The sequence below is a fragment of the Mesoplodon densirostris genome, chromosome X (assembly GCF_025265405.1).
Source record: "Mesoplodon densirostris isolate mMesDen1 chromosome X, mMesDen1 primary haplotype, whole genome shotgun sequence".
Taxonomy (NCBI): Eukaryota; Metazoa; Chordata; class Mammalia; order Artiodactyla; family Ziphiidae; genus Mesoplodon; species Mesoplodon densirostris.
Genome location: NC_082681.1, coordinates 119,510,143 through 119,536,120, shown reverse-complemented (window position 1 = coordinate 119,536,120; position 25,978 = coordinate 119,510,143). Strand labels below are relative to the sequence as shown.

At 39.2% G+C, this 25,978-nt stretch overlaps 1 protein-coding gene and 2 pseudogenes across 2 annotated transcripts in view; 1 reads left to right on the top strand and 2 right to left on the bottom strand.

The window, feature by feature from the left end:
• Window positions 1–4,368: 4,368 nt before the first annotated feature.
• On the bottom strand, window positions 4,369–8,644 carry LOC132481767 (nudC domain-containing protein 2-like; annotated as a pseudogene).
• A 145-nt stretch (window positions 8,645–8,789) lies between these two features.
• LOC132482328 (membrane-bound transcription factor site-2 protease) overlaps window positions 8,790–25,978 on the top strand; it is a 39,256-nt gene continuing 22,067 nt past the window's right edge. For both annotated transcript variants that reach the window (XM_060087575.1, XM_060087574.1), the window contains exons 1-5: window positions 8,790–8,999; window positions 11,835–11,983; window positions 13,956–14,175; window positions 23,709–23,812; window positions 25,519–25,646. In XM_060087575.1, the coding sequence (XP_059943558.1) occupies window positions 8,925–8,999; window positions 11,835–11,983; window positions 13,956–14,175; window positions 23,709–23,812; window positions 25,519–25,646 (676 nt within the window). In that variant the 5' untranslated portion in view covers window positions 8,790–8,924. The remainder of the gene's footprint in view (window positions 9,000–11,834; window positions 11,984–13,955; window positions 14,176–23,708; window positions 23,813–25,518; window positions 25,647–25,978) is intronic.
• On the bottom strand, window positions 18,428–20,703 carry LOC132482589 (heterogeneous nuclear ribonucleoprotein A1-like; annotated as a pseudogene).

Below are 25,978 nucleotides of genomic sequence, written 5' to 3'. Positions count from 1 at the left end.
TGGCTATAAATAGAGGAGAAAAAAAGCCTCCCATGTAGTTTTCTGATTACAAACTGGCCTCTAGTAGGTTTGAAGCCCATACGTCTTGGTCATTCCTATTGCTCCCAGATCAGGCTTCTTTTCTACCACCTTTTTTAAAATTTGAAAAATTATCATAGATCAATTTTTGGGGTAGAACACACCCAATTCATTCACCTGTTCTTCATATGATATACTCTTCAGGCCTCTTATCCTCCTAACAGTATCCCTTTGGGTATTTTCTGGCTTGTTCCAGTATCTCCTTAAGGAGATAGTCATAATGGAAAATAGTAACAGATTTAGCTCAACCGACAGACTAGAATGGAACTATTACCACTCATGATTGACGTTTTGGTTATCTACCACTGAATAACAAATTAGCCTAAAACTTAGTGCCTTGAAATGACAACAGTTATCATCTCACTGTTTCTGTGGGGCAGGAATTTGGATGTGGCTTAGCTGGGTCCTCTGGCTCAGGGTCTCTCACAAAGTAGCAGTCAAGTTGTTGGCTGGGGCAGCAGTCATCTCAAAGCTTAACCAGGGAAGGATCTGCTTCAAAGCTCACTCTTGTGGTTTTGTATAGGATTTAGTTTCTTGAGGCTGTTGGTCTGGGGGCCTCAGTTCCTTGCTGTCTGTTGGCCGGAGGCCACCCTCAGTTCCTTGCCACGTGGGCCTTTCATCAGAGCAGCTCATAGCATAATAATTTGCTTCATCAGAGTGAGAAAGTGAGGAGAGCCAGAGAGAGAGAAAGGAAAACAGAAGTCACAGTCTTTTATAACCTAATCATGGAAGTGACATTCCATCATTTTTACCATATTCAGTTTGTTAGAAGCATGTCACTAGGTCCAGCCCACACACAAAGGGAGGGGATTACACAAGGTGTGATTACCAAGAGGCAGTGACCATTGGAAGCCATTTCAGAAGCAGCCTACTACAACTGGACATCAACTTCTAATCTGAAACCTAAAATTGTGACCTAAAAGAACCCTACATTAAGGATTTAGATTTAAGTGACCCCAGGTTAGTGAGGTCCTTAGGTACTTGGAAGAGTAAATGCCAATTATCTCGGGAGAAACTTACCTCAAGCTCAGGTATTAAGTACTTCCACTAGATAGAGTTCCAACAAACATGAGTTTGCAATAAAAAAGAAAAAAATGCAAGTCACCATGAATGACAATTAGCAGAAACAAAGAATCAGATCTGCCAATGCTACAGATACTGCAATTATCAGATACACAGTATATAATAAGCATGTTTAATCTGTACAATTAAAAATATGGCTAAGGAACAAGAGAAAGCAAAAAATAGTAAATCAGGGCTTCCCTGGTGGCGCAGTGGTTGGGAGTCCGCCTGCCGATGCAGGGGACACGGGGTCGTGCCCCGGTCTGGGAAGATCCCACATGCCGTGGAGCGGCTGGGCCCGTGAGCCATGGCCACTGAGCCTGCGCGTCTGGAGCCTGTGCTCCGCAACGGGAGAGGCCACAACACTGAGAGGCCCACGTACCGAAAAAAAAAATAGTAAATCAGATTTGAAACAAAAACAAATATAATTTCTAGAAATAAAAAATAAAATAATTGAAATTAGAAAATCAATACACTGGTCAAAACAGCAGATTAGACACAACTGAATGAAGTAAGAAATAATGAACTGAGAGATAGATTTCAAGGAATTACCGGGACTTCCCTGGCGGTCCAGCGGTTAAGACTCCACACTTCCAATGCATGCGGTTTCTATCCCTGGCTGGGAACTAGGATCCCACATGCTGCGTGGCACAGCCAAAAAAAAAAAAAAAAAGAAAGGAAGGAAGGAAGGAAGAAAGAAATTACCCAGAATGCAGCAAGGTAAAGACATGGAAAATGTTAAAGGAAAATAGACACGGAGGATAGAGAACCTGTTACATCCAATCAGACTTTCAAAATGAGATGAACAAGGGGGAGAGAACATTCAAAGAGAAGATGCCTGAGAATTTGCCAAGTTTGATGAAGATGACAAATCTCAAAATTCAGGAACCTAAACTGTGCTGGTCTTTCAGCTCCACACCCAGGCTTCTATTCCCTGTAAGGCAGCACTGGGGTTGGGTGTCCACAATGCTTTTCCAGGCTCCTTTAGCAGCTGGCTTCCTCCTGGGTTCCACCAATAAGAAGCTCTGGTATGTGATCAAAAGGTAGGAGGAGGGTAACAGCAGGAGTTCCTCTCTCTCTCTCTCTCTCTCTCTCTCTTTTTCTCTTCCTTTTACTCCTTCTGGTCCCAAGCCCTTAGCAACAGCCACCCATCCATCCCCAATAGCATAGCTGTTCCTGAGATGGTGGCCACCTGCTCCACCCTCCTAGGTTCTGGTAACATAACCTCCTCCTTTTGGTGCCTTGAAGCCTAGGGATGTGCTAGCTATTAATACTTTCTGCTTTCTAACCTCCAGGCTACCTGACCTTTGTTCCTCTTTCAATCTCCCAATACATGTGTAGTCGATTCCCTTACCATATCCTCTCTGTTTTGAAGTACCTAGCAGGGCTTTTGTTCTCCTGCCTGGACCCTGATTCATATAATGACAAATTCCAAGCAAGTTAGACAAAAGAAATCTACACCTAGACACACCAAAGTCAAACTCAGATCAGTAGAAAGAAGCTAGAAAGAAGACAGATTGCCTAAAAGAAGTGACAGTTGGACTAACAATAGACTTCTCAACAGCAGCAATGGAAGCCATAAAATAAGTCACATTCTCAAAATACTGAATGAAAACAACTTTCAGTCTAGAATTTTATGCTCTATAGAACTATTATCTACAAATAAGAGGGAAATCAAAATATGCTCAGAGAAGCAGTAAGAGATTAATTTTAGAGCCTGCTGAGTTAAATAACAGGGATGCACTTAGGTTTAGTTTACGCCTTGGGATTTGGGATTTAGTTTCCCCTCAACTTTGCCTTTGGAAGTCCAAAATAATAGACTTTATGAGAAGGCTTTAAGAAGAGAATTCCTGGGACTTCCCTGGCAGTGCAGTGGTTAAGACTCAGTGCTTCCAGTGCAGGGGGCGCGGGTTCGATCTCTGGTCAGGGCTGTGCGGTGCGGCCAAAAAAAAAAAAGTAGAGAATTCCTTATAGTTCCATGTCTAGGGAAGCTAAAGTTAAAGAAAAATCTTATTGACAGTATCACTACAGACCACAAACCAGCATGCTTTTTCCTTTAAGGACCAGACAGTTAATATTTTAGGCTTTGTGGGCCATTAGGTCTCTGTCACAACTACTCAGATCTGTTGTTGTGATGCAAAGCTGCCAAAGGTAATGCAAACAAAGGAGCATGGCTGTTTTCCAATAAAACTTTATTTACAAGACAGGCAGAGGGCTGGATTTGATCCCCAGGCCATAATTTGACAATTCCTGCTACAGACTATGAACTGTTTTCAGTAGTTGAAGATGATGGATTTTTCATATTTGCTGAAGCTATAAATCCTAGTTGTTAAGTTCCTTCTAGAAAATATGGTATTGAAAAACTTCCTGAATTGTATTCTGCTATGAACAAAAAGGCAATAGTATTAAATGCGCCACTATATCTTGGACATCAGACACTTGGATATGCAAAAACGACTATAAGTCATATTTAAGTCTAACAGTATTACAGATTAATAATGAATTCAACTCTGATTCTGTTCAATTGTTGAGAGATTGTTGAGGCCTCCCTCACACAGCTATCAACATAATGCATTCTGACTGAAGAATTACTTATAGGATGGAAAATCAGTTTCAAAATGTGTCAGTTGTTATGGATAATAGAACAAACATGGTAAAGGCTAAGAGTGATTTAGGAATCATAAGCATACAGTGTTTTACTCATATAACCTTCAGTACTGTAATCCGAAAGCAATTATAACTGTCTATAAGCAGAAAGATAGTGGGCCACTGCCTCGTACTTCAGTCAAAGACAAAAACACATGATGTACCAAGGTTTATTTATTTTTTCCTATTTAGAAAAGTTTATTGAACATTATTCCTGCATCACACTTATTGAAAGAAAAACTTAATTTTCCCTGAAGGCACCCTGTCATTTCACATGATCTATATACCCTAAAGTTTTTTGTATTAAAAATACAGGTTAAATATGAAATTAGTAAACCGCAGCATATGAAAGTTCATGCTGAGCAAAAACAAGTCCAAAAAAAAAGCTACCATATATCAGTAGAATAGTTCCTACAGTATTTGTTTCCTATGTAAATCATATTTGAATGCAATTTTCAGAACCATATTTAAATATATTTTGCAATTTGTTAACTGTAGGCATCCACATTTTTCTTCCACCACATAATCTGTTCCTTTGATTAAGCTGGCAACATTTGCTAGGATCCACAAAATGCAGCAAGTTCACAGATATTTCTCGAGATTTGAGAAATCTGATCCACCTTTAGTGTAGTTTCCTGAGATTTCTGCTCTGCTGAAGTCAAAACCAGGATTTTCTTTCTGGAAGTTTTCTCTGCATTTGGTCTTGCACCCAAGGATCAGCTGCATACTCAGATTCCAGAATAGAAGTCCAACAATTTGCTGCATCTCTCTTTGTAAGAACAATACGGACCATTTTTCTACCCTCCAGAGTCCACGGGTTCCCTCATCAGCTATTGTAGAATCAAAGAGTTTGCCCTTGAGGATCTCGTGGCCACCCACGGCCAGCGCCACATGCCGGCTCTGCAGGCCGCACTGGATATCCTGAGCGCGAGTGCCTGGAGACACCTGAACTTCAATGAACACCTCCTCCAAGATCTGGTACCACTGGCCCCACGGCGCTCCTCACACGGGGCTGACGCACTCCAGTCGCCTCCTGGCCTCGGTGGCCATCCAAAAGTTTTTGAATCGCCTTGTCATATATTTAATAAGATGTTTAAACAAGATGGAATAGCAGCTACTACGTGTTTAAAAGCCATCTAGAGCAAAACTAAAATAACACGATTTTTAGATGAAAACAATGTATCTTAACTTATTAAAACTGCTTGCAGAGAAAAATACTTTGCTTTCTGGAACCTGAGGAAGAAGTAATCAAACTGATGATTTCAGAGTACAAGTATTTCTTACATGACAGTGGCTGAAAAGATTCTCTTATCATTCTACTCCAGGAAGATGCTGAGACTGGTGTACATGAAATGAAACTGAAATATAAATGGAAAAACCCAGATGACTGGTTTCCTGAAGGCCAATTGTATTGCTCCTTTGCCACAGTTTTAGAACCAAGGTTTAAGGACAAATTTTATTCACATGACCGTGTAAAGTAGCAGTTGCAGGCAAATATTGTGTGTGTGTGTGTGTGTGTGTGTGTATTTGGAGTAAAAAATATAAGCGTGGATAATACTTTCAGAAAAGATTCAAAAAATATTTTCTTAACCTGGGACTAGAAGCTTCTGTCTGTGGGACTGCTTCAACCAAACTGCACCATCATCAGCAACCACACCAAGCTGAGGATATAAAATAGAGATGAGGGACTTCCCTGGCCGTCCAGTGGTTAAGACTCAGCATTTCCACTGCAGAGGGTGCGGGTTCGATCCCTGGTTGGAGAACTAAGATCCCACATGCCGTGTGGCGCGGCCAAAAAAAAAAAAAAAACAGACATGAGCCTTTATCTTAGTCACTTCCTATTAAAGAGAAAGGAAAGCTTAATAATTTTGTGGCGACATCAATACTAGCAGTATCCCATAATGGCAGCACTAACCAAACATTTTCTGTTACACTGCCCTCCATAGATGAAAGAGAGCATCTATTTATGTGGTAGACGGCACTACTGTTTACTTCCAGGTATATTCTTCTCTACTTCTAGGTATACGGAGGATTACACTCCTTCTGCCCTTTAAATTAGGAACAGCTATTTAACTAGTTTTGGCTCATGAAGCTGGAGTGGAAGGAACGTGTGCATGTCTGGGCCATAGCATTTCACAGCCAGTGGTAAACACTCTAGTCCTCTCTCTGCTGCATTAAATCCTGAGCCTCACTTTGAGAACTGGGCATGATAAAATGGAGTCTCCATCAGTCTACCAACCCCTGTTGGATATGCAGCACAAACAAAAAATAAATCTTTCTCATTTTAAGCCAGTGGGATTTTAGGGCTTATTTCTTAAGCATAACCTAGCTTATCCTGACTGGTGTAAGTTAGTGTCATAAACATATAGTATAATGACCCCAGAAGCAAACTATCAGCTTACACTGATGAGAAATAAATACTCCTGAAGGGGATGTCAAACTCTAAAAATCTGAATACTTACATTTTAACAACAAAATTATAATATTTTAAAATTAATATTATCTAATTTTTATATTTCATGTTGATTCTGGTATCTCAGAAGTTTATAATAGTGATATTCCGCTTCAGCCAAATATTGATTTTTAACATGTAGCTGGTTTTTGTTTGTTTGTTTTCAGCCGTGCCATGTGGCATGTGGGATCTTAGTTCCCTAACCAGGGATCGAACCCGTGCCCCCTGCAGTGGAAGCACGGAGTCTTAACCACTGGACAGCCAGGGAAGTCCCTAACATGTAGCTGTTTTGCATTCAGCCAAAATGTATTTTTGGTGCCCCTCTAAAAAAAAATACTAAATAAAAATCATATGAATAAAAGCCTGGCTGTGCGTCCTTCAAGATAGTTACTTGACAGAAACCTGAAACTATTTGTAAATTAGGTCACATTTCTTCTAAGGAAGAATACCTTGATCTTATGGAATACAGGTGTTTTTTGCTGCCACCTTGCATCCTAGGTCTTGTCTCTTCTGCTGCCACCAGCTGGCTTCCACTACCGATAAATTCCAGAAACCAGCAGGATTCTATTCAGTGTTTTGTTTTGACTGCTGGGTCCCTGATGAGAACACCAAGTCAGCTGAACAAGTAAAATTTTAGGTTGGGAACAGAAAAACACAATCAACTCATTTCCTACATATTTTGGTTAATCAGCCACACAGTAACTGGTTTTTGTCCCAGCAAGTGGTCCAGACAAGGCTTCAGGCTAACAAAAGAGAAGACATTTTAATTCTTAAGTAAATTTTCTCATCCTAGGAAAGAACAGTGTTAAAAGCTACAGTCATTATACAAGAGCAAACAAAGGTCAGTTCAAATACAATAGTATACCAATAGTCTTAGTGTAGTTTTAAGCTTTAATAACTTCAGAAGTACAAACTCTATGAACTTACACAAAACATCACTTGAAAAATAAAATTATTTAAATTTCTTTCATGCTTCTTAGGTCTCGGGAATTTTTGAATAATAAATGTAATTCAGTTTTTTGTTTCAGTCAACGTTTGCCATCCTCAGTTAGGGGGACTAAAAAAATTGAAATTTAAAATTACTCAAAATTCACCAAATTAAATAGTGTAAAAGAAATTTCAATAAATTTTCAAGTGATGCTTTTTGCAAGTTTTTGGCATTTATACTTCTGAAAGTATCAAAACCTAAAACTGCACTAATGCTTTCGGGATACCTGTACATGGAAAACTGTGGAGTCACAGGGTGCTTGAATATAAACTTTTATAATTATACCTAGCTTTGTCCAGAATAAATTGAAACATTTTAAAACAACACATATACACACATATAGGCAAGAAGGTGTAAAACTGAGTCATAAGGTTTCTTGAAGCTAGGGAGATATGGTGCTAAATTATTAAAACTTTAGGAAAAGTATGGGAGAGTGAGGCAAATGAGTAACAGTATCTGTCATACAGGTTCCTAGTATGACACTATATTTTTACTTTGAAGAAGGCTGAGGGTGCAGTTTTATTTGGGATACTTGTTCTTAAGCTAGTATTATGTTCTCAATATTTCGGTATTAGTATTACTATTGCTAATGATGATTTTCCAGAAAAGTAAAAACAAATAACTTTTAAAGACTTGGGCCTTAAGAGAATGCAAAAAACAAAGAAACAACAAACAAACAAAACTCCATAAATACTAGTTTTCCTTCCGTGGTTCTCAGTCTTGGCTGCACAATGGAATGACCTGAGTTTAAAAAATACTGATGCTTGGATCTCATTCTGAAATTCTGATTCAAGTGGTCTAAGCTACAGAACGGGCATCAGGAATTTTTAAAGCCCCCTGGTGATCCTAATGTTGAGAACCACTGCTCCAGGTCAATATATAATCAGGTACACGTCAACAAAAAATATGTACAGATGTTCAGAACTTTTTTTTTAATGTAGCACCAATCTCAAATTTTATAATGGAAGAGGTTGAGAAAAGATCCTAAAGCTCAAAAAAATCATGTTGAACGAAATAAGCCGAACACAAAAGAGTACTTATTGTATGATTCTATTTACACAAAGATTTAAAAATTAGAAAAGGGGTGATGGGAGGGCGAGGAGAGGATTAACCAGGAAGCGAGCGAAGAAAATTTCTGAGATGGAAATGTTCTCTATTTTTATTAGGGTACACAGATATATAGTTATCAAAACTCATCGAAATAGTTGAGATCCGTATTATGTTTTCGCTATATGTAAATTACGCTTCACTAAAAAGAACGAATAAACATAATTAACTTAAATCTGGATACCTATGACGGAGTCTGAGCGGCGGAGACGATTATTATTTGGGATTATCCTAACCCCCACTAGATTAAAAGGAACCGCAAACTCCAGACCAAAACCGGAGAATGGAGAGCAGACAGCAGGGAGGGCCATAGCCTAAGAAATCGCTAGAGGGCTGGCAGCCGCAGCCTAGACAGCGACGCCCGAGTGCCCCGCGAAAATAAGCCCCCACGCCCTTTTCCGGTGCGCACACTGCCTTTCGTGCGACCCACCAGAAGGATCCGGAAGGAAACGACGCCACCACGAAAAAGGAGCCGGTGGCAGCTGGGTTCCTGCGCAGATGCTGGGGCTGTAGGCGCCGCGCGGCCGGCTGGTTGCGGCTCGCAGGGAGGACGCCGGCGCTCGCCTTTCCTCCGCTGCCCCCGCCGTTGCCATGATTCCGGTATCGCTGGTGGTGGTGGTGGTGGGCGGCTGGACTGCCGTCTACCTGACCGACTTGGTGTTGAAGGTGAGGGCCTCGGGCCTAAGGCCCAAGCCCGCGGTGCCAGGGCCCGGGCGCAAGGTCCTAGGCCTTTTCTCTTCCCCTGCCTTGTGCCTCCCGGGCTGAAAGCCGTGCGACCGGAACCCACGTGCGGGCTTCCGCGTGGCGCCCGGTCCCATGGAGTAAATAAAGCACGGCTGGCCGCGGGAGGGGTGTGGCGGCTTGCGCAGCCGCCGCAGTCTCATTGCGGGGCTCTGCAGGCCCCGCAGCCTTCGGGTCCTGCCCGGGAGGCGCCGGTAGTGGGTTCGGGAGGGCCGGGGCCCTGCCAAACACCGCGGCATTTCACCTGGGAGGAAATAAAATATCCTCCGGGGAAAGACATTGTTTGCCCTCTTTGTCTTTAAGGCCACAACCCTCCAGAGACTGGTATTGGAATGAATCTAAATCAAGTTGTGATTTACATCAGTGGTCTCAAACTTTGAAGTGCTTATGACCATCTGGGGTTCCAGTTAAAATGCACATTCTGATTCAGCAGGTCTGGGGCGGGGGCCTAAGATTCTGCATTTCTAACCAGTTCCCAAGTGCTACCAATACTGCCAATCTACAGACCATACTTAAAAGTAGCAAGGCTTCAGATAACTAGTTTCTGACTACTCGAATTCTAATTTGTATCTTAGACGCCGTTTCTTCACACTAACCCCCCTTAATACTCCCACCCCCTCCCCACACACACACCCTGGGTGCACGGTCCATTCTTATTTGGGTAGCAGATATTATGGACAGTTGTCTGACCACATGCTTCAGGCAGCCTTTCGGAATTGCATATTGGGGGTGGGAGTATTGTATGCGTGGAATAAAATCATGTAAGTTCTCAAATATTTAATGAAAATTCCAATCATGCCTAGTAAAACCTTCATGCTATGAATACTGTTTTAAATAGAATACTGTAGTTTAGTATTGTGTGGTTTAGGCTTAACAGCAAAATGATACTTTTGTTGCATTCAAACTTGCAAAGTGAGGAGATTATACATTTCAATCCTTAGAGCAGTCCTTAGAGCTCTGCTCTGCCACTTCCTATCCCTTGAGAGCTTGGGCAAATTACTCTCTGTTCCTCCATTTCTTCATCTTTAAAATAGGCATAATAATTGTAAAGCTCTCCTGAGATTATAGAGAGGATTTCATTAATTCATCTACATAGAGCCTTGTTACTCAACCTGAGATTCAAGGACCAGCAGCGCTTGGCATCATCTGGGAGCCTGTCAGAAATGTAGAATCTCAGGCCTCATTCCTGACCCACAGAATCCGAATCTGCATCCTCATAAGATCCCCAGGTGCTTTCTCTGCACATACTTGGCACAGTGCTTAGCATGTCATGAGCAGTACAGGCCACTGCTTGTTTAAACAGTGATTTTGTTGTTTGGAAAAAACAAAGCCGCATGATTTCTTCATGTTGCATGTGTGACAAAAATCCAAAATAAAAAGAATTTTTCAAACCTCTATAGTCTCTGGTCCAGTGTGTGAGGTGATCAGGATGTCACTTTAATTTCAGTAACAGCTCCTAACTCGCTAAGAGAGCACTATTCCTTGAGCGAAAGACCGATCTCTCATTCAGAGTGTCCGCTTGGGGAATGGAGAGACCTCAGGTTTTAGGAGCCTGCACCTTCAGCTTCTCTGCTTCTAACTTGGTCTGCTGTTCCACTCTTGGTTTGTCTAGGATTTCCTCAGTAGACACCTGGAGGGGTGTGTCACTCTCCTTTTCCAAGTCCTAGAAGACAAGCAGTTTTAATAACTTCACCTGAAGATTGAGAGCAGAGAGCATTATGGATCCAAAGGCAAACAGATACCTATATTCAGACTCAGGTCATTTTATGACTGTGATAGGGCTGAAATATCCTTCTAGATAAGTTTCTCAAATGGATGGGCATCTATATGACAAAATACTTAACCATACTTACTGTAAGAGGTAAGAGGCAGTGTATGTAAAACAGCCTTATGTTATCCAAAATCTTACATTACTCAAGGACTTCAAACTTCCCTAAAGATTAAACTCTTTGCTAGGCTGCGTATAAGCAGCTGTCTCCCCAACAGTGAAGAATGTAAGAAGTTACTGAGACCAAGGTGGCTTTAGATAAGTTTTGTACTTTTTCATGGTCAAATTCAGCCTAATTTCTTAGGGTTGTTGCTCAGAAGAGGATAGAAAGCACCAATTCCAACTAACCTGTCCCCTCTGTTGGATTGGCTGGGGGTCTTTTTTAATTACAACAAAAGACCTCTTTCTCTGGTAACAAGGCTTCTAGACCTGTGCTGTCCAGTATGGTAGCCACTAACTACATGTGGCCATCTAGCATTTGAAATGGGGCTAGTCCGAATAGAGATGTGCTGTAAGTGTAAAGCTGACACTGAATTTCAAAGACTTAATGCGTAAGTAAATAAATAGAATGTGAGGTGTTTCAGTATATTAATTATATTCTGAATGATATCTTGATATTTTGAGTTAAAAATACATTTAAATTAATCTCTGTTTCTGTTTGCCTTTTAAAATTCGGCTACTAGAAAATTAAAAATTACATATGTGGCTTGCACTTGTAGCTCACATTATATGTCTATTGGACAATGATGTTCTAAGCAAAGGTCAGCAAACTTTTTTGCCCATGGGCCATAGTTTGCCAGACCCTGACTTCAGCAGATCAGCTAATCCAAGACTCTTACTTTAATATCCTGAAGAATAAACATAAAGCTTTAAAATCATAAACATTTGATTAGTCAGTATCTTGCTTTCCTGTAGAAAACACTTTTATTTTCTTAAACCTTATAAATTATTCTTCAAAATTCAGTGATGTGGAACTTTTCTTTCTCTCTTAGTCATCTGTGTATTTTAAGCATTCTTATGAAGACTGGCTGGAAAACAACGGAGTGAGCATCTCCCCTTTTCACATAAGATGGCAGACTGCTGTTTTCAATCGTGCATTTTACAGTTGGGGACGGCGGAAAGCAAGGATGCTTTACCAGTGGTATTCTTTATTTTCTCTTTTTGGTTTAAATTAGTCATTTGTGATCATGAGAAATACTTGTTAAATGAACTGTTTCCATCATTTTCAATTTATTGAGTTTTAAAATGTTGACAATGTAAAAACTTTCTGGCTTTATAAAGATTCATGAGATTGCATCATTGTGCTTTTGCATACATTCAAAATCAAGGTTCTATGTCTTGACCTGGGTGATGGATACATCGGTACACATATGTAAAAATTCAATGAGCTGTACGTTTCAGACTTAGGCACTTTGTGTAAGTTATGCACCAATAGAAAGGCAAAAAGCATATGGAGCGTTTTCCACCAGGAAAATAATCCTGGAGATTTCTCTCCCCCATCATGACACATAGAAACAAGGGTCCTGGGAGTCATAGGGCTCCCAAAAGTCTGCAGGCTTTCCTCTATAATTCTTCTGTGATACCCATCCAGGGCAAGGATATTTAAAATACTTATCATCCAGTAAGGCATACACACAAACCAATCAGGAAAATGGCCAGCCAGGTTACAGCAGCAGGGTCCTGGAGCCCTCTGGCTATGCCAGGCATATCCCTTTAATTTAAAATATTTTTAAAATCATGGTTTATAGTGTTTATGGTTAGGAGGTTTACAGTGATCTCTGGGACACCCTAGAGACTGACAGTTTCTGTACTTGACAGAATTTCTAATATGGCAGTAGGGGGCCTTTGTCGAAATTCCTTTTTGTTAAAAATTTAGCTCCAACTAGAGTAGAGCTAAATATAAACAATCAGGTCATCAAAAAGCAGAAAATGCAACAGCAAATCAAAGCAAACAAAATAGAAACAATAAAGATAAGAACAGAAATCAGTGAAATAGAAAGTATACAGTAGAGAAAATCAGATAAGCCAAAAATTGGTACTTTGAAAAGATTAATAAAATTAATAAAACCCTACCATGACTGATCAAGAAAAAAAGCAAACAAAATAACTAAAAATCAGAATTGAAAGGAGAAACATTACTATAGATTCTGAGACTTGTTTTATTTTATTTTTATTTATTTATTTATATATTTTTTGGCCACACCATGCAGCTTCTGGGATTTTAGTTCCCCAACCAGGGATTGAACCCAAGCCCTTGGCAGTGAGAGAATGGAGTGAGACTCATTTTGAAAAATGAAACTATTGTGAGGGCTTCCCTGGTGGCGCAGTGGTTGAGAGTCCACCTGTCGTTGCAGGGTACACGGGTTCGTGCCCCGGTCCGGGAAGATCCCACATGCCGCAGAGCGGCTGGGCCCGTGAGCCATGGCTGCTGAGCCTGCGCGTCTGGAGCCTGTGCTCCGCAACGGGAGAGGCCACAACAGTGAGAGGCCCGTGTACCGCAAAAAAAAAAAAAAAGAAAAAAGAAACTATTGTGAACCGTTGTATACCTATAAATTTGACTATTAAGATGAAATGGACAAGTGCCTTGAAAAACACAACTTATCAAAAAGTTAGAAAATGTAATAGATTATTCCCAACTATAGAGGAGTGATTTCTAATTATTAAAACAGTAGAAGAAAGAAACTGTTGTTAAGTTTTACCATGTTAATATTTAAGCTTATTACAAAATTCAAGTAAAATAAAATGCAAACAAAAGAATTGGTAGATGAAAAAGAACAGATGTCTATAATGTCGAAAGAGCTTTCATAACTACATGAGAACAAGATCAAAACAATGCTATGTAAATGAGCAAAAAAATATGAGAGGAAACAAACTTTTTATTGGGAACAACATTCAGCCTCTTCAGTTATGAGAGAATTGTAAATTATAACTGCTTAAAGAGACTAGTGCCCATGCTTCAGTCAAGTATCTGAACTTCAAGTACGAAAAAGAAGCAGAGTTATTGAAATTTTTAGACATTGTTTTGAAGCTATAAAAGGTGGCTGGTTAATGAATTTTTTAGTCCGTGAATTGTGAGGAATTGTACATTTATGTAATTTTTTTCCTCTTGACAGGTTCAATTTTGGAATGGTGTTTGGTGTAATTGCCATGTTCAGCTCTTTTTTTCTTCTGGGGAAAACGCTGATGCAGACTTTAGGCCAAATGATGGCTGACTCTCCCTCTTCTTATTCTTCCTCCTCTTCTTCCTCTTCTTCCTCCTCTTCCTCTTCTTCCTCCTCCTCTTCATCCTCTTCCTCTTCCTCACTTCACAACGAACAGGTGCTACAAGTTGTGGTAAGTGCCTTCTTATTGCTTTAAGTAGCTTTGTTGAAACATAGATATAAGAAATTTCTTCTGGATAGCATAATTCCTATCCATAATATAAATATGAAATAAATGAAAAGTCTCACAATTTCTCAAAAATTACTTGCTTAAACAAAATCATTAGTAAGAGTATAGCAAAGAATTGTTGCAATGTGTAGTAGTAGTAGTAATAATAGAACAAATGGACCACCACTAAGACTGTCAACAATTACACAAGTATTCAATTTAATTCATGTTTTTTTTTCAGTGCAAGGCTTTTTCTTTTAATTGAAGTATAGTTGCTGTACAATATTACATAAGTTGTGGGTGTACCATATAGTGATTCGCAATTTTTAAAAGTTATACTCCGTTTATAGTTATTATAAAATATCGGCTCTATTCCCTGTGTTGTAAAATATATAACTTGTAGCTTGTTTTATACCTAACTTGGTAATTCATGTTGTTTTCTTGAGGTGTTGAATAATTGTTACTGTCAAGGAACAAGCATACTGATTTAAGATCTCTATAATGTAGAAATAAATTGCATCTTAATCCTATGCAAAATGTTCCCCTTCTTCATGGCTTTCAGATTCTTAAGCAATAATATCCTCTTAATTAAAGGTAAAAGACCTTTTGAATGATCACTGATTTCTTGATATGAAGAATAATGTGCTGAGTTGTACTCCTTTGACTGTAAGCTACTTAAAATAATTCCCACTTTAAAGCACATATGTACACCAATACCTTATCAATTCATGTTTCCAGAGTTTGAAAGGGTGCTTTACCACTGACTAACTTCAATTTTAAATTTTTTACGTTAATAGTTTCCATTTCTGTGAGTCATGGATGTTATGTTTTTAATCGTGTTCTTATTAATGAAATAGACTATATGAGTTAGTGACTTTTTTTTAAATTGAAGTATAGTTGATTTACAGTATTATGTTAGTTTCAGGTGTACAGCATAGTGAGTCAGTATTTTTGCAGATTAAATTCCATTGTAGGTTATTACAAGATAATGGGTGTAATTCCCTGTGCTATACAGTATATCCGTGTTACTTACCTATTTTACTTTATTTTATTTTTATATCTTTATTGGAGTATAATTGTTTTACAATGGTGTGTTAGTTTCTGCTGTATAACAAAGTGAATCAGCTATACATATATCCCCATATCTCCTCCCTCTTGGGTCTCCCTCCCACCTTCCCTATCCCACCCCTCTAGGGGGACACAAAGCACCGAGCTGATCTCCCTGTGCTATGCGGCTGCTTCCCAGTAGCCATCCATTTTACATTTGGTAGTGTATATATGTCCATGCCACTCTCTCACTTCATTCCAAATATACAAACTATATAGTAGTTTGTATCTGTTAATACCCCTAATTTGTCCCTCCCTTCTTCCTTTTCCCCTTCGGTAACCACAGGTTTGTTTTCTATATCTGTGAGTCTGCTTCTGTTCTGCATATACATTCATTTGTATTATTTTTTAGGTTCCACATATAAGTGATATTATACAGTATTTGTCTATCTCTGTCTTGTTTCACTAAGCATAATATTCTGTACGTCCAACTACATTGCTGCAGATGGCAGTATTTCATTCTTTTATGTGGCTGAGTAATATTCCAGTGTGTGTGTATATATATATATATATATATATATATGTACATCTTCTTAATCCATTCGTCTGATGGGCACTTGGGTTGTTTCCATGTCTTGGCTATATTAAATAGTGCTGCTATGAACATTAGAGTGCATGTATCTTTTCAAACTAGTGTTTTTGTTTTTTTCATATGTATACCCAGGGGTGGGATTGCTGGATCATATGGTAGTCCTGTTTTTAGCTTTTTAAGGAACCTCCATACTGTTTTCCATAGCGGCTGCACTAATTTACATTCCCACCAATAGTGTACAAGAGTTCCCTTTTCTCCACATCCTCGCCAACATTTGTTATTTGTAGACTTTTTGATGATAGCCATTCTGACAGGTGTGAGGTAATACCTCATTGTGATTTTGATTTGCATTTCTCTAATAATTAGCAGTGTTGAGCATCTTTTCATGTGTTAGGTATCTGTATGTCTTCTTTGGAAAAATGTCTATTCAAGATGGACAGATATTTTTTTTAACTCATCTCTTTGTGGCCTCTACTAGCTGGGTCACTATGGGAAGATTACAAGTCATTTGTAGCAAAACATAAAGAATCTCTCCTATGGTAATAGCTCTTTCTTAGAGGTTAAAAGGATTCAGGTGGGTGAGGCCTCAGACGAGATGATTTATTTCTTCAGCAAACATTTACTGAGTGTAGTCTGCCTACTGGCCTTGTGCTTAGTCCTGCTTATACAGGGAACAAAATCCAATCCTAGCATTTACAGAGCTTTTAGTCTAGAGGGAGAGCTGCTATGATTTTCTACAGTTGGACAGAGTACAAGGTGCTGCAGGAACAAAGACAAGCCCTGCTGAGGTGTGCCTGGCACTGGGAAGAGAGTAGAGGAGAAGGGAAGGAGAGTCCACATAGCCTGGGAAAGGAAGATGGCAGTTGAGCATGCCAGAAACAGAGGGAACCATATAACATGGAAAGGCAGAGGGAGTAATAATACTAATAATAAAACCTAGTTAGGGGCTTCCCTGGTGGCACAGTGGTTAAGAATCCGCCTGCCAGTGCAGGGGACACGGGTTCGAGCCCTGGTCCGGAAAGATCCCACATGCCACGGAGCAACTAAGCTCATGCACCACAACTACTGAGCCTGCGTGCCGCAACTACTGAAGCCCGTGCGCCTAGAGCCCGTGCTCTACACCAAGAGAAGCCACCGCAATGAGAAGACCGCGCACCGCCACGAAGAGTAGCCCCTGCTCGCCGCAACTAGAGAAAGCCCGCACGCAGCAACGAAGACCCAATGCAGCCAAAAATAAATACAAATAAAATAAATAGATTTATTTTTTTAAAAAAACCTAGTTAATATGCAATGCTTCCCATGTGAGGTTTTTTGTGCTTATTTTATTTTATTCCTGCAGCAATCTAGAGGTAAGTATTGTTGTTATCCCTGATTCACAGATGAGAAAACCAAGGCACAGAGCTGTTAAGTCACTTGCCTGTGATCACAGCTAGTAAATGGTGGGTCCATCACTCACCCACCACTGACCTCAGAGCCTGTGCACAGTATGCTCTACTCCCTTAAAAAAGACCAATAATTCCTCAAGGAGCTATAAAGTAACTTTGACCTGTATCTAAGAGGTATAAGGTGGAAGGTATATGGTGTAGGAGATAAGATGGGAGATATAGGTAGGGTCTGAGTTATGAAGGGCCATTCTAAGAAGCTTTTATTTTATCTGTAGATAACAAGTCTGTGCAAAATGGATTGGAGTAGGGTTTCACCAAAGATGGGGAGACCATTTAAGAGAGCATTTGGAATAATTCATGTTAGAAGTTATAAAGATCTAAACTAAATTAGTGGTAAGGAGAATGAAGGGGCTGGATTCAAGGCATCTTTTGCAGTGGAGTTCTCAGACCTCAGTCATTAATTGAATGTGAGGCTGGAGGGAGGAGAAAGTCAAGGATGACTCTCAGGCTGCATGACTGGTTAGTGTTTGCCAAGAAAGAGGATAGTAGAGAAAGAAGCAGGCTTGGAGGAAATATGATCACTGGCCTGTCTGCCTGCTAGGATTAGAATGGCAAAAGGTTTTTTTGGGGTTTTTGGTTTTATTTCAGTTTAACAAGTTGGTTTTTGTTTTTGTTTTTGTTTTTAAGACACATGTATTCAGTGTCACATTTATTCAGACTATTACATTTAGCAGTCAACATCGTGGGTACAAAAAAAATCTATATTAAAACCCTTTGTTGAAATGCTTTACACTTTCCACAGAATAGAAACTAAAATAACCTATTATACAATTAGTCACAAATATAGTCCTTGGGGTTTTTTTTGCCCATACACAGGAGTATTGTCTAAAACAGGGGTCCCCAACCCCTGGGCCGCGGACCACTACTGGTCTGTGGCCTGTTAGGAACCGGGCCACACAGCAGGAGGTGAGTGGCAGGCGAGTGAGTGAAGCTTCATCTGCCGCTCCCCATCGCTCGCATTACCACCTGAACCATCCCCCCCCCCCACAATCCATGGAAAAATTGTCTTCCACGAAACCAGTCCCTGGTGCCAAAAAGGTTGGGGACCGCTGGTCTAAAACATGTCTTTGTAGCAACTAGGCCCCGCCACCTCTGTGTTTGGTTGAGTTCCCAAATCTGTTGTAAGCTGTAGCTTCCCTGTCACTTCTCTGGCTCTCCTCTCCTGCTAAGCTTTGTTTCCTGGCAGTAATTAAAACCTCCTGCCACTGCCATTGCTACTTCTGCTGCTGGAACTGCCATAGCCACCTTGGTTTCGTGGTTTGGCAAAGTATTGGCCTCATCCCCCATAGGGGCCAGAACTTCTGCCTCCAAAGTTTCCTCCTTTCATGGGTCCAAAATTTGAACATTGATTGTTGTAGTTGCCAAAATCATTGTAGCTTCCGCCACCTCCAGAATTGCTTCCGTCATTACCAAACCCATTATAGCCGTCCCCACTGCCACCATATCCCCCGCCACCGCTGCCACCAGAGCCACCTTGGCCATTGAAGTTTCCTCCACGACCAAAGCTGTCATTCCCACCAAAACCCCCTCCACGACCACCACCAAAGTTTCCAGAACCACTTTGATCTCTTTGGCTGGATGAGGCACTAGCCATCTCTTGCTTAGATGGGGCTTTCCTTACTTCACAGTGTGGCATTTCTGAATGACAGTCTTGTCTGTGGAGTCATGGCCATCAAGTGGTACAAAAGCAAAGCCTCTCTTTTTGCCACTGCCTCAGCCAGTCACTTTTTTCCCCATACTATTCAAAATAATCTCTTAGGTGATGTTCTTCAGTGTCTTCTTTAATGCCACCAACAAAAATCTTTTTCACAGTTAAGTGGGCACCAGGTCTTTGAGAATCTTCTCTTGAGATGGCCCTCTTTGGCTCCACAACTCTTCCATCCACCTCGTGTGGCCTCGCCTTCATGGTTGCATCCACCTCCTCCACAGTGGCATACATGACAAACCCGAAGCCTCTGGAGCGCCTGGTGTTTGGAACCTCGTTACCACACAGTCTGTGCGCGTTCCCCACTGCTCAGGTGGCTCCTCAGACTCTCATTGGTTGGTTCAAAGCTCAAACCAACGAAGAGCTTCCACAGCTGTTCGGGCTCTTTGGGGGACTCTGATTTAGACGTGACAGCAGTGGGGCTGGGGAGACTTTAATGATGCTTACTCGGCAGCATCCACGGGCAGAAAGAAAGCTAACAAGTTTTTTTAATTTTTTTATTTGATAAATTTGACATGTTACAGTTTGCAAATTTAAGGTGTACAGCGAGTTGCTTTCATACATTTATTGTAATATGATTGCCATTGGAGCAATATTTATCACATTATAGTACAATTTTATTGATTGTATTCTTTATCCTGTGCATTAGATCTCTGTGGCTTATTTACTACTTGTTACAAGTTTGTACCCTTAAATACCATCACTCATATCCCTCCCATCCCCAGTAACCACCATTTTACTCTCTGTTTTTTAATAGATTTGACTTTTTTAGATTCCATATATAAGTGATATCATACTGTACTTGTATTTCTCTGATTTATCTCACTTAGCATCATGTGCTCAAGGTCTATCCATGTTGTTGCAAATGGGAGGATATCTTCCTTTCTCATAGCTGAGTAATAGTCCATTGTTTATGTACATGTACCACATTGTTTTTATCCATTCATCTGTTGGTGATCATTTGGGTTGTCTCCATAATCTTGGCTATTGTGAATAATGCTGTGATAAACAGAGATATGCATATATCTCACTGAAATATTTTCATTTCCTTTGGGCATATACCCAGAAATGGAATTGATGGATCATACCTTAGATGTATTTTTAACTCTTTGAGGAACCTCCATATTGTTTTCCATAGTGGTTGGACTAATTTATATTTCCACCAACAGTGTGTAAGGGTTACCACGTCCTTGCCAGCACCTGTGTTGTCTCTTTTCTTCTTGATGATGGCCATTCTAACAGGTGTGAGGTGGTATCTCATTGTGGTTTTGATTGGCATGTCCCTGATGATTAGCGATGTGGAGCATCTTTTCATGTGCCTTTTGACCATTTTGCTGTCTTCTTTGGAACTACTAAATAGTAGTTCTGTCCATTTTTTAATCAGATTGTTGGGCGGGGGTTGTTTGTTTTGTTAGTTCTTTATATGTTTTGGATATTAACCGCTTATCCAGTATATGGTTCACAAAACTTTTCTCCCATTCTCTAGGCTGCCATTGGTTGTTTCTTTTGCTACGCAGAAGCTTTTGAGTTTGATGTAATCCCATGTGTTGATTTTTGCTTTTGTTGTTTGTGCTTTTGGCATCATGTCCAAAGAATCATTGCCTGAATGGTAAAGTGTTATCTACAGAAGAAATTATTTCTTCTGTTTGCTTTTCAGCTTACTCATAGAGCTCACAAAATATTGATTCAGTTAGGAGAGCCATGCTTTGGAACCATTAAGAAGTCAGCTGCCCTCTGTATATCTACCTGGCATATTTTTGTTTAAGTTTGTTGTATCTCCTGACTTTGATATGAGCTCTTGTAGCTTAGAGGACATACTTTCTGTTTACTCTGTAATTCCCTACAGCCTTATTCAGTATTAATTCCCCAAAACCTGGCACTCTATGTTTTTGAGAGATCAGTATTTTGGTACATCTAATACCCTGTGTGATCACGGCCGAGACAGATGGGCAGTCGAGTATTGTTGCCAGCAAATAAGACCTACCATCTGTTGGTTGTAGTCACATGTTCAAATCCTTACCTTATTTCATTATTACATCACTGAAATAATAAAGAGAATAAATCAATATCCTATTGGATCAAGGCTACTGATTTATTTGAAATAAAGGTAAGATAACCTGAATACTTTGTGATATAGAGGGAATGTATGTGTATTAATCTTAAGTACATAAATTTAGAAAGGAATCAGAGAAAAGGAAACTACAGGTCTGAACAGACAGATGCCTGACAACATGGGAATGGAGCAGATATGTAGAAAAAGGTACACTGATGTTTTTGAAAAGAGTTGCTTAGTAGGGTCTGAGTAGAGAGAACTTCAGATAATGAGCATCATAAAAATATCCTCTGACCATTTACTTCTACATCTGGGACTCTAGGTTAAGGAAACACTTCCAAATTACAGAAAAATTAGTATTCATCAAGGTCTTTATCCTAACATTTATTACTATGAAGAATTGGAAACAACCACAATATGTAATTGAGGAATGGTTAAATTATGGGACTGTCATTCAGTGAAATGTTATGAATACATTAAAAATGATGACTGTGAAAGCTAGTTTCATAACTAGAGAAAGGACTCTTGGAATCAATGAATTTAGAAAGCAGCATGGTTTGAATCTCCTCTTCAGCTACTAAAAAAGGCTTAAAAGTGAAATTCCTTTGTTATACACAAAAATAAATTGCAATTGAATTAAAATTAAAATGTGAAATCATAAAAGACCTTGAAAGAAAAAAAACAGGTTTCTATTTATAGGAACACAATGAGAAAGACATATGCATAAAACTAATGGCAGAAACCATGAATATTGATAGATTTGACTACATAAAATTTTTTATATATCAGAAAACCAAAAGCAAAATAAAATTAAAAGGCAAAACTTGGGAATGCATCTGTGATGTGTATCACAGAGAATTGATAATTGATACTTGAAGTGATCTTACAGACAATAAGAAAAACATGAACACTTTAAGGAGAAAAAAATTGACAAGTCGGGAGTAGGCTACTCACAAAAGATCTATCAGTGGTCAAAAAGTAAGGGGAATATTCAGCTTAATAATCATCAAAGAAATAGAAATCAAACAATGGGATGCTTTTTATTCCTCTCACATTGCAGATTTGAATAAAGTGAGCTTACCCAAGGTTATTGAAGTGTCTGCTTTTGGAGAGCAGTTTGATATGTATCAAAGTCCTTTAAATTTTGTGTATAATTACCCTCTCTGTTAGGCGTAATGTTAAACAGTGGACAAGGATTATCTCCTGTAATCCTCAAAATTACCCTTTTATGTAACTGTGGTGATTTCCATTTTAATCATGGGGAAATTGAAGTACTGGAGGAATAATCCAAGCTTCCTCAAGGTCCCTTAGCTAGTTATGATGGAGCCAGAACACCAAACCCAAATGATACGTCCCCAGAGCCTGAACCAACCGTGCTTGTCTAACAATTTATTCCCCCCAAATATTTGTGTATATGTGTCCAAATATATTTATCACAGTATTTTATAAGAGCAGAAACCTTTAAAACAGTTAAATGCCCAGCAATCTATTCCATGAAATACAATGCAGCTATTAAAAATCATGTTGAACCAGAAATACTCATGGGAAAATGTTTGTGATACTATTAAGTGAAAAGGGTAGATTTCAAAACCATATTTATAATAAAAGAGTATAATTTTTTAAAATATGTGTACATGAAAAGATTGGAAAGACATGCATTGAAACACTGAGAATGGTTTTTTGTTTTGTGTTTGGGGAACAGGAACGGTTTCTATTATTCTTTGAGTTTTCAAGTTTTCCTGCTTTAAACATATTTTGTAATTAATTTAAAATACTAACTAATGAAAGAAAGACGAACTTTCCTCCAGAAGGATACCTTTAGATTCCACTGCCTGGATTGTGAGAAATAGAACTTAGGAACGATTATTTATCTTACAAGAAGATTCTTGGGTATCTAAAAAAAATTTTACTCTGCAGCCCTTAAAATAGCAAACTTAAGTGCATAACAGTCGGGAGCACGTGGGCCCTTAACATGTCTGTATGTTCCAAATGCCTTACTTTCTGCATTAAATTTCAATTTTAGTATAATATTTGTGTATCACTTTTTTTCTAACCAATGTACTAGACAAACTGATAGAAGAAATGAAGGGCCTGGTGCTCCCACACCAATAAGGCACTTTATTACACTGCCTTTAATGATCAACTCTCATATAACTTGATAATACTAAAATGAAACTCATTGAAGGGGGGTGGGGACATCCTGTATTACTCACATAAGTACTTGGAGCCTTGCAATAACACTTTAGCGGAAGGAATGGGAACTGTAACAAGAATTCCCAAATCAGGCTGCCAGCCCTCGAGGGTGGATCAGCTACTGACTCCTTCACTGCCACTCTGCCTTCCCTGGCACTATGCCAGGCTCCCTAATTCTTTCCCGTGGTGAAGACTTCAGGAAGCTAACGTTTCAACTTTTTAACCTGGTGTTTCCTATTCTCTTTAGATTGGTGGTGTGCTTAGCTCAAAAACTGCCTAGTTCAAAAAAAACTGACTGGTGTTTTTATATTTATTATGATAGAAATGGAGAAGTGGACCATCAGTGTTCATATTACTTTTAGCTTACCGAACACTGAGTTTGGAAGTTTAAGTTTTAGTACAGAGTGAACATTGTGGTCTCTTGGTGCCCAAGTGTGTCTTTATCATTGTGTCTGTGAACAGGTTCCTGGCATAAATTTACCCGTCAACCAACTGACCTATTTCTTCGCTGCAGTCCTCATTAGTGGTGTTGTACATGAAATTGGACATGGGATAGCAGCTATTAGGTAATGATATTTACCTCTCTCTCTCTATTCCATGCAAAGAAGCTTTTCATATAGGAGGATTTATTACTAAAATCTGCTACATTTGATACTTTTTCTTTCTTTGGATACTGCCCAGTGCATATCCACCATTATTATTTTAAGGTAACTTCCCTTTTGTAGAGATTAATATATTGATGAATATGCTCAATTAACTATGTGCACATCTATAATCTGGGTCTTTCTATCCTTTGTCCTTTGCCAGCATGGTTATATCCTCATGGTTCTTCACTATTTTCATCCAATCCTGAAACCTAATCTTTCTGTTCATCACTGGATCAGAATGATAACCACTGCACTCAAAGCCCATCCACCTGCCTTCTTAGTACTTTCTTTGGCTCATCATCTGAAATACTTTCCTGCTTCTACTCATGGCCTCTGCTGGCTACAGCAAGAACACTGAAAGCTCTGAGTTTGTTAACAAATATCATAGCCTATCTAGAAATCCAAGTGGAAGAAGATAAGGGAGGATGAGACCTGGGACTTGCTTCAAGTATCATGCCATGTTTTGTCTTGACTATCCAAATGTATCATTGTAATTATACCTGAGCATTTTAAAGACTCATAAATGTGTAAAATCCTGATGGGGGGAGAGATTGAGTCACAACTTCCCTTCACTCCCACATAATGAACACACATACTGATGGCAATGTGTTTCATCCTTTGGGTGTGTGGACCAGATAAAAGGTTTTAGAGGAGAAGATTTAATCACTTCTTATTACTTTCCAGTTGCTTATGAACAAGAGTCTATTGACTGGCAATAAACCCTCATCTTGACAGAGCATATACTGTTACACAGGTGTGCCATGTAGTGGTTTAAGTGGTCGGCTCCTTTTTCTTTTCTCTCTTTCGAAAATCTTTACTTCCACCTTAACTTTGCAGCTTTTAGGGTTTTACATAGAAATGCATTGTTATTACAGTTTAATCATTGATAATATGTTTGTGAAATAGTTTGGGTAATATTTTATAAAATCCCACTGCCAAGAAAAAGTGAATTTTACAGTCATCTTATATAGTTAATGCTAGGTGACAGCACAATATATTTAGATGATGCTTTTTTTAGAGTAGCTGTGTGGTCTTACGAGGCTTTTAAATGTAATTCCATTTTTAGAGAATGAATTGATAAAAAATAGTTCTCTTGAGGACAGTCTGAGCATTATGCATTTTTAAATGTAGTACTTATTTTAACATTAATTCAACAGGAATACACTTAGATAAGCCTCCACCTTTATAATGGCTAAGAGAAATATAAATATTTAGATAATTTACTTGAATTCTATTTTCTACTGTCTCCTTCCCTGAAAATAATTCAGAATAAACCATACAAATGTTTTTCATTTAGTTTCTCATAGAAATATTAACTATTTCTTTATACGAGTGACTAATTTTAAGTTATTTGCTCAGCATATTGGTTTCTAAAAATTATTGAAGTTGTTAAGTCTATTTCAGAATGCCCTGTTTTACAAAATGCAATTTCACTGGTAACTAAATCTGTATGCTATTATTAAATTATGATGATATACATCATATATAATTTTTTGACTGTCCAGAGAGACTTGTATTTTAAGCAAGAATTTGAATTACAGTGGGAAGTTTTAAGATTACATGCATTATTAATCTGAAAAATGCAATACTAGTAGTAAATTCCTTTTTCTTATGTGATTTCTTAGGGAACAAGTTCGATTTAATGGCTTTGGGATTTTTCTCTTCATTATTTATCCTGGAGCATTTGTTGATCTGTTCACCACTCATTTGCAACTTATATCACCAGTCCAGCAGCTAAGGATATTTTGTGCAGGTAAAAGACTTAAATTTCTTTATTCATCTGTGTGTTATTAGTGGTTTTATGGAAAGTACATCACAAATGAAAACAACTCACCTTTTGGTTGATAAATTCAGTTTATAAGACTCTCAGTCAGGGCTTCCCTGGTGGCGCAGTGCTTAAGAATCCGCCTGCCAGTGCAGGGGACACGGGTTCAAGCCCTGGTCCGGGAAGATCCCACATGCCACGGAGCAACTAAGCTCGTGCACCACAACTACTAAGCCTGCACTCTAGAGCCTGTGAGCCACAACTACTGAGCCTGTCTGCCACAACTACTGGAGCCCACGCACCTAGAGCCCATGCTCCAC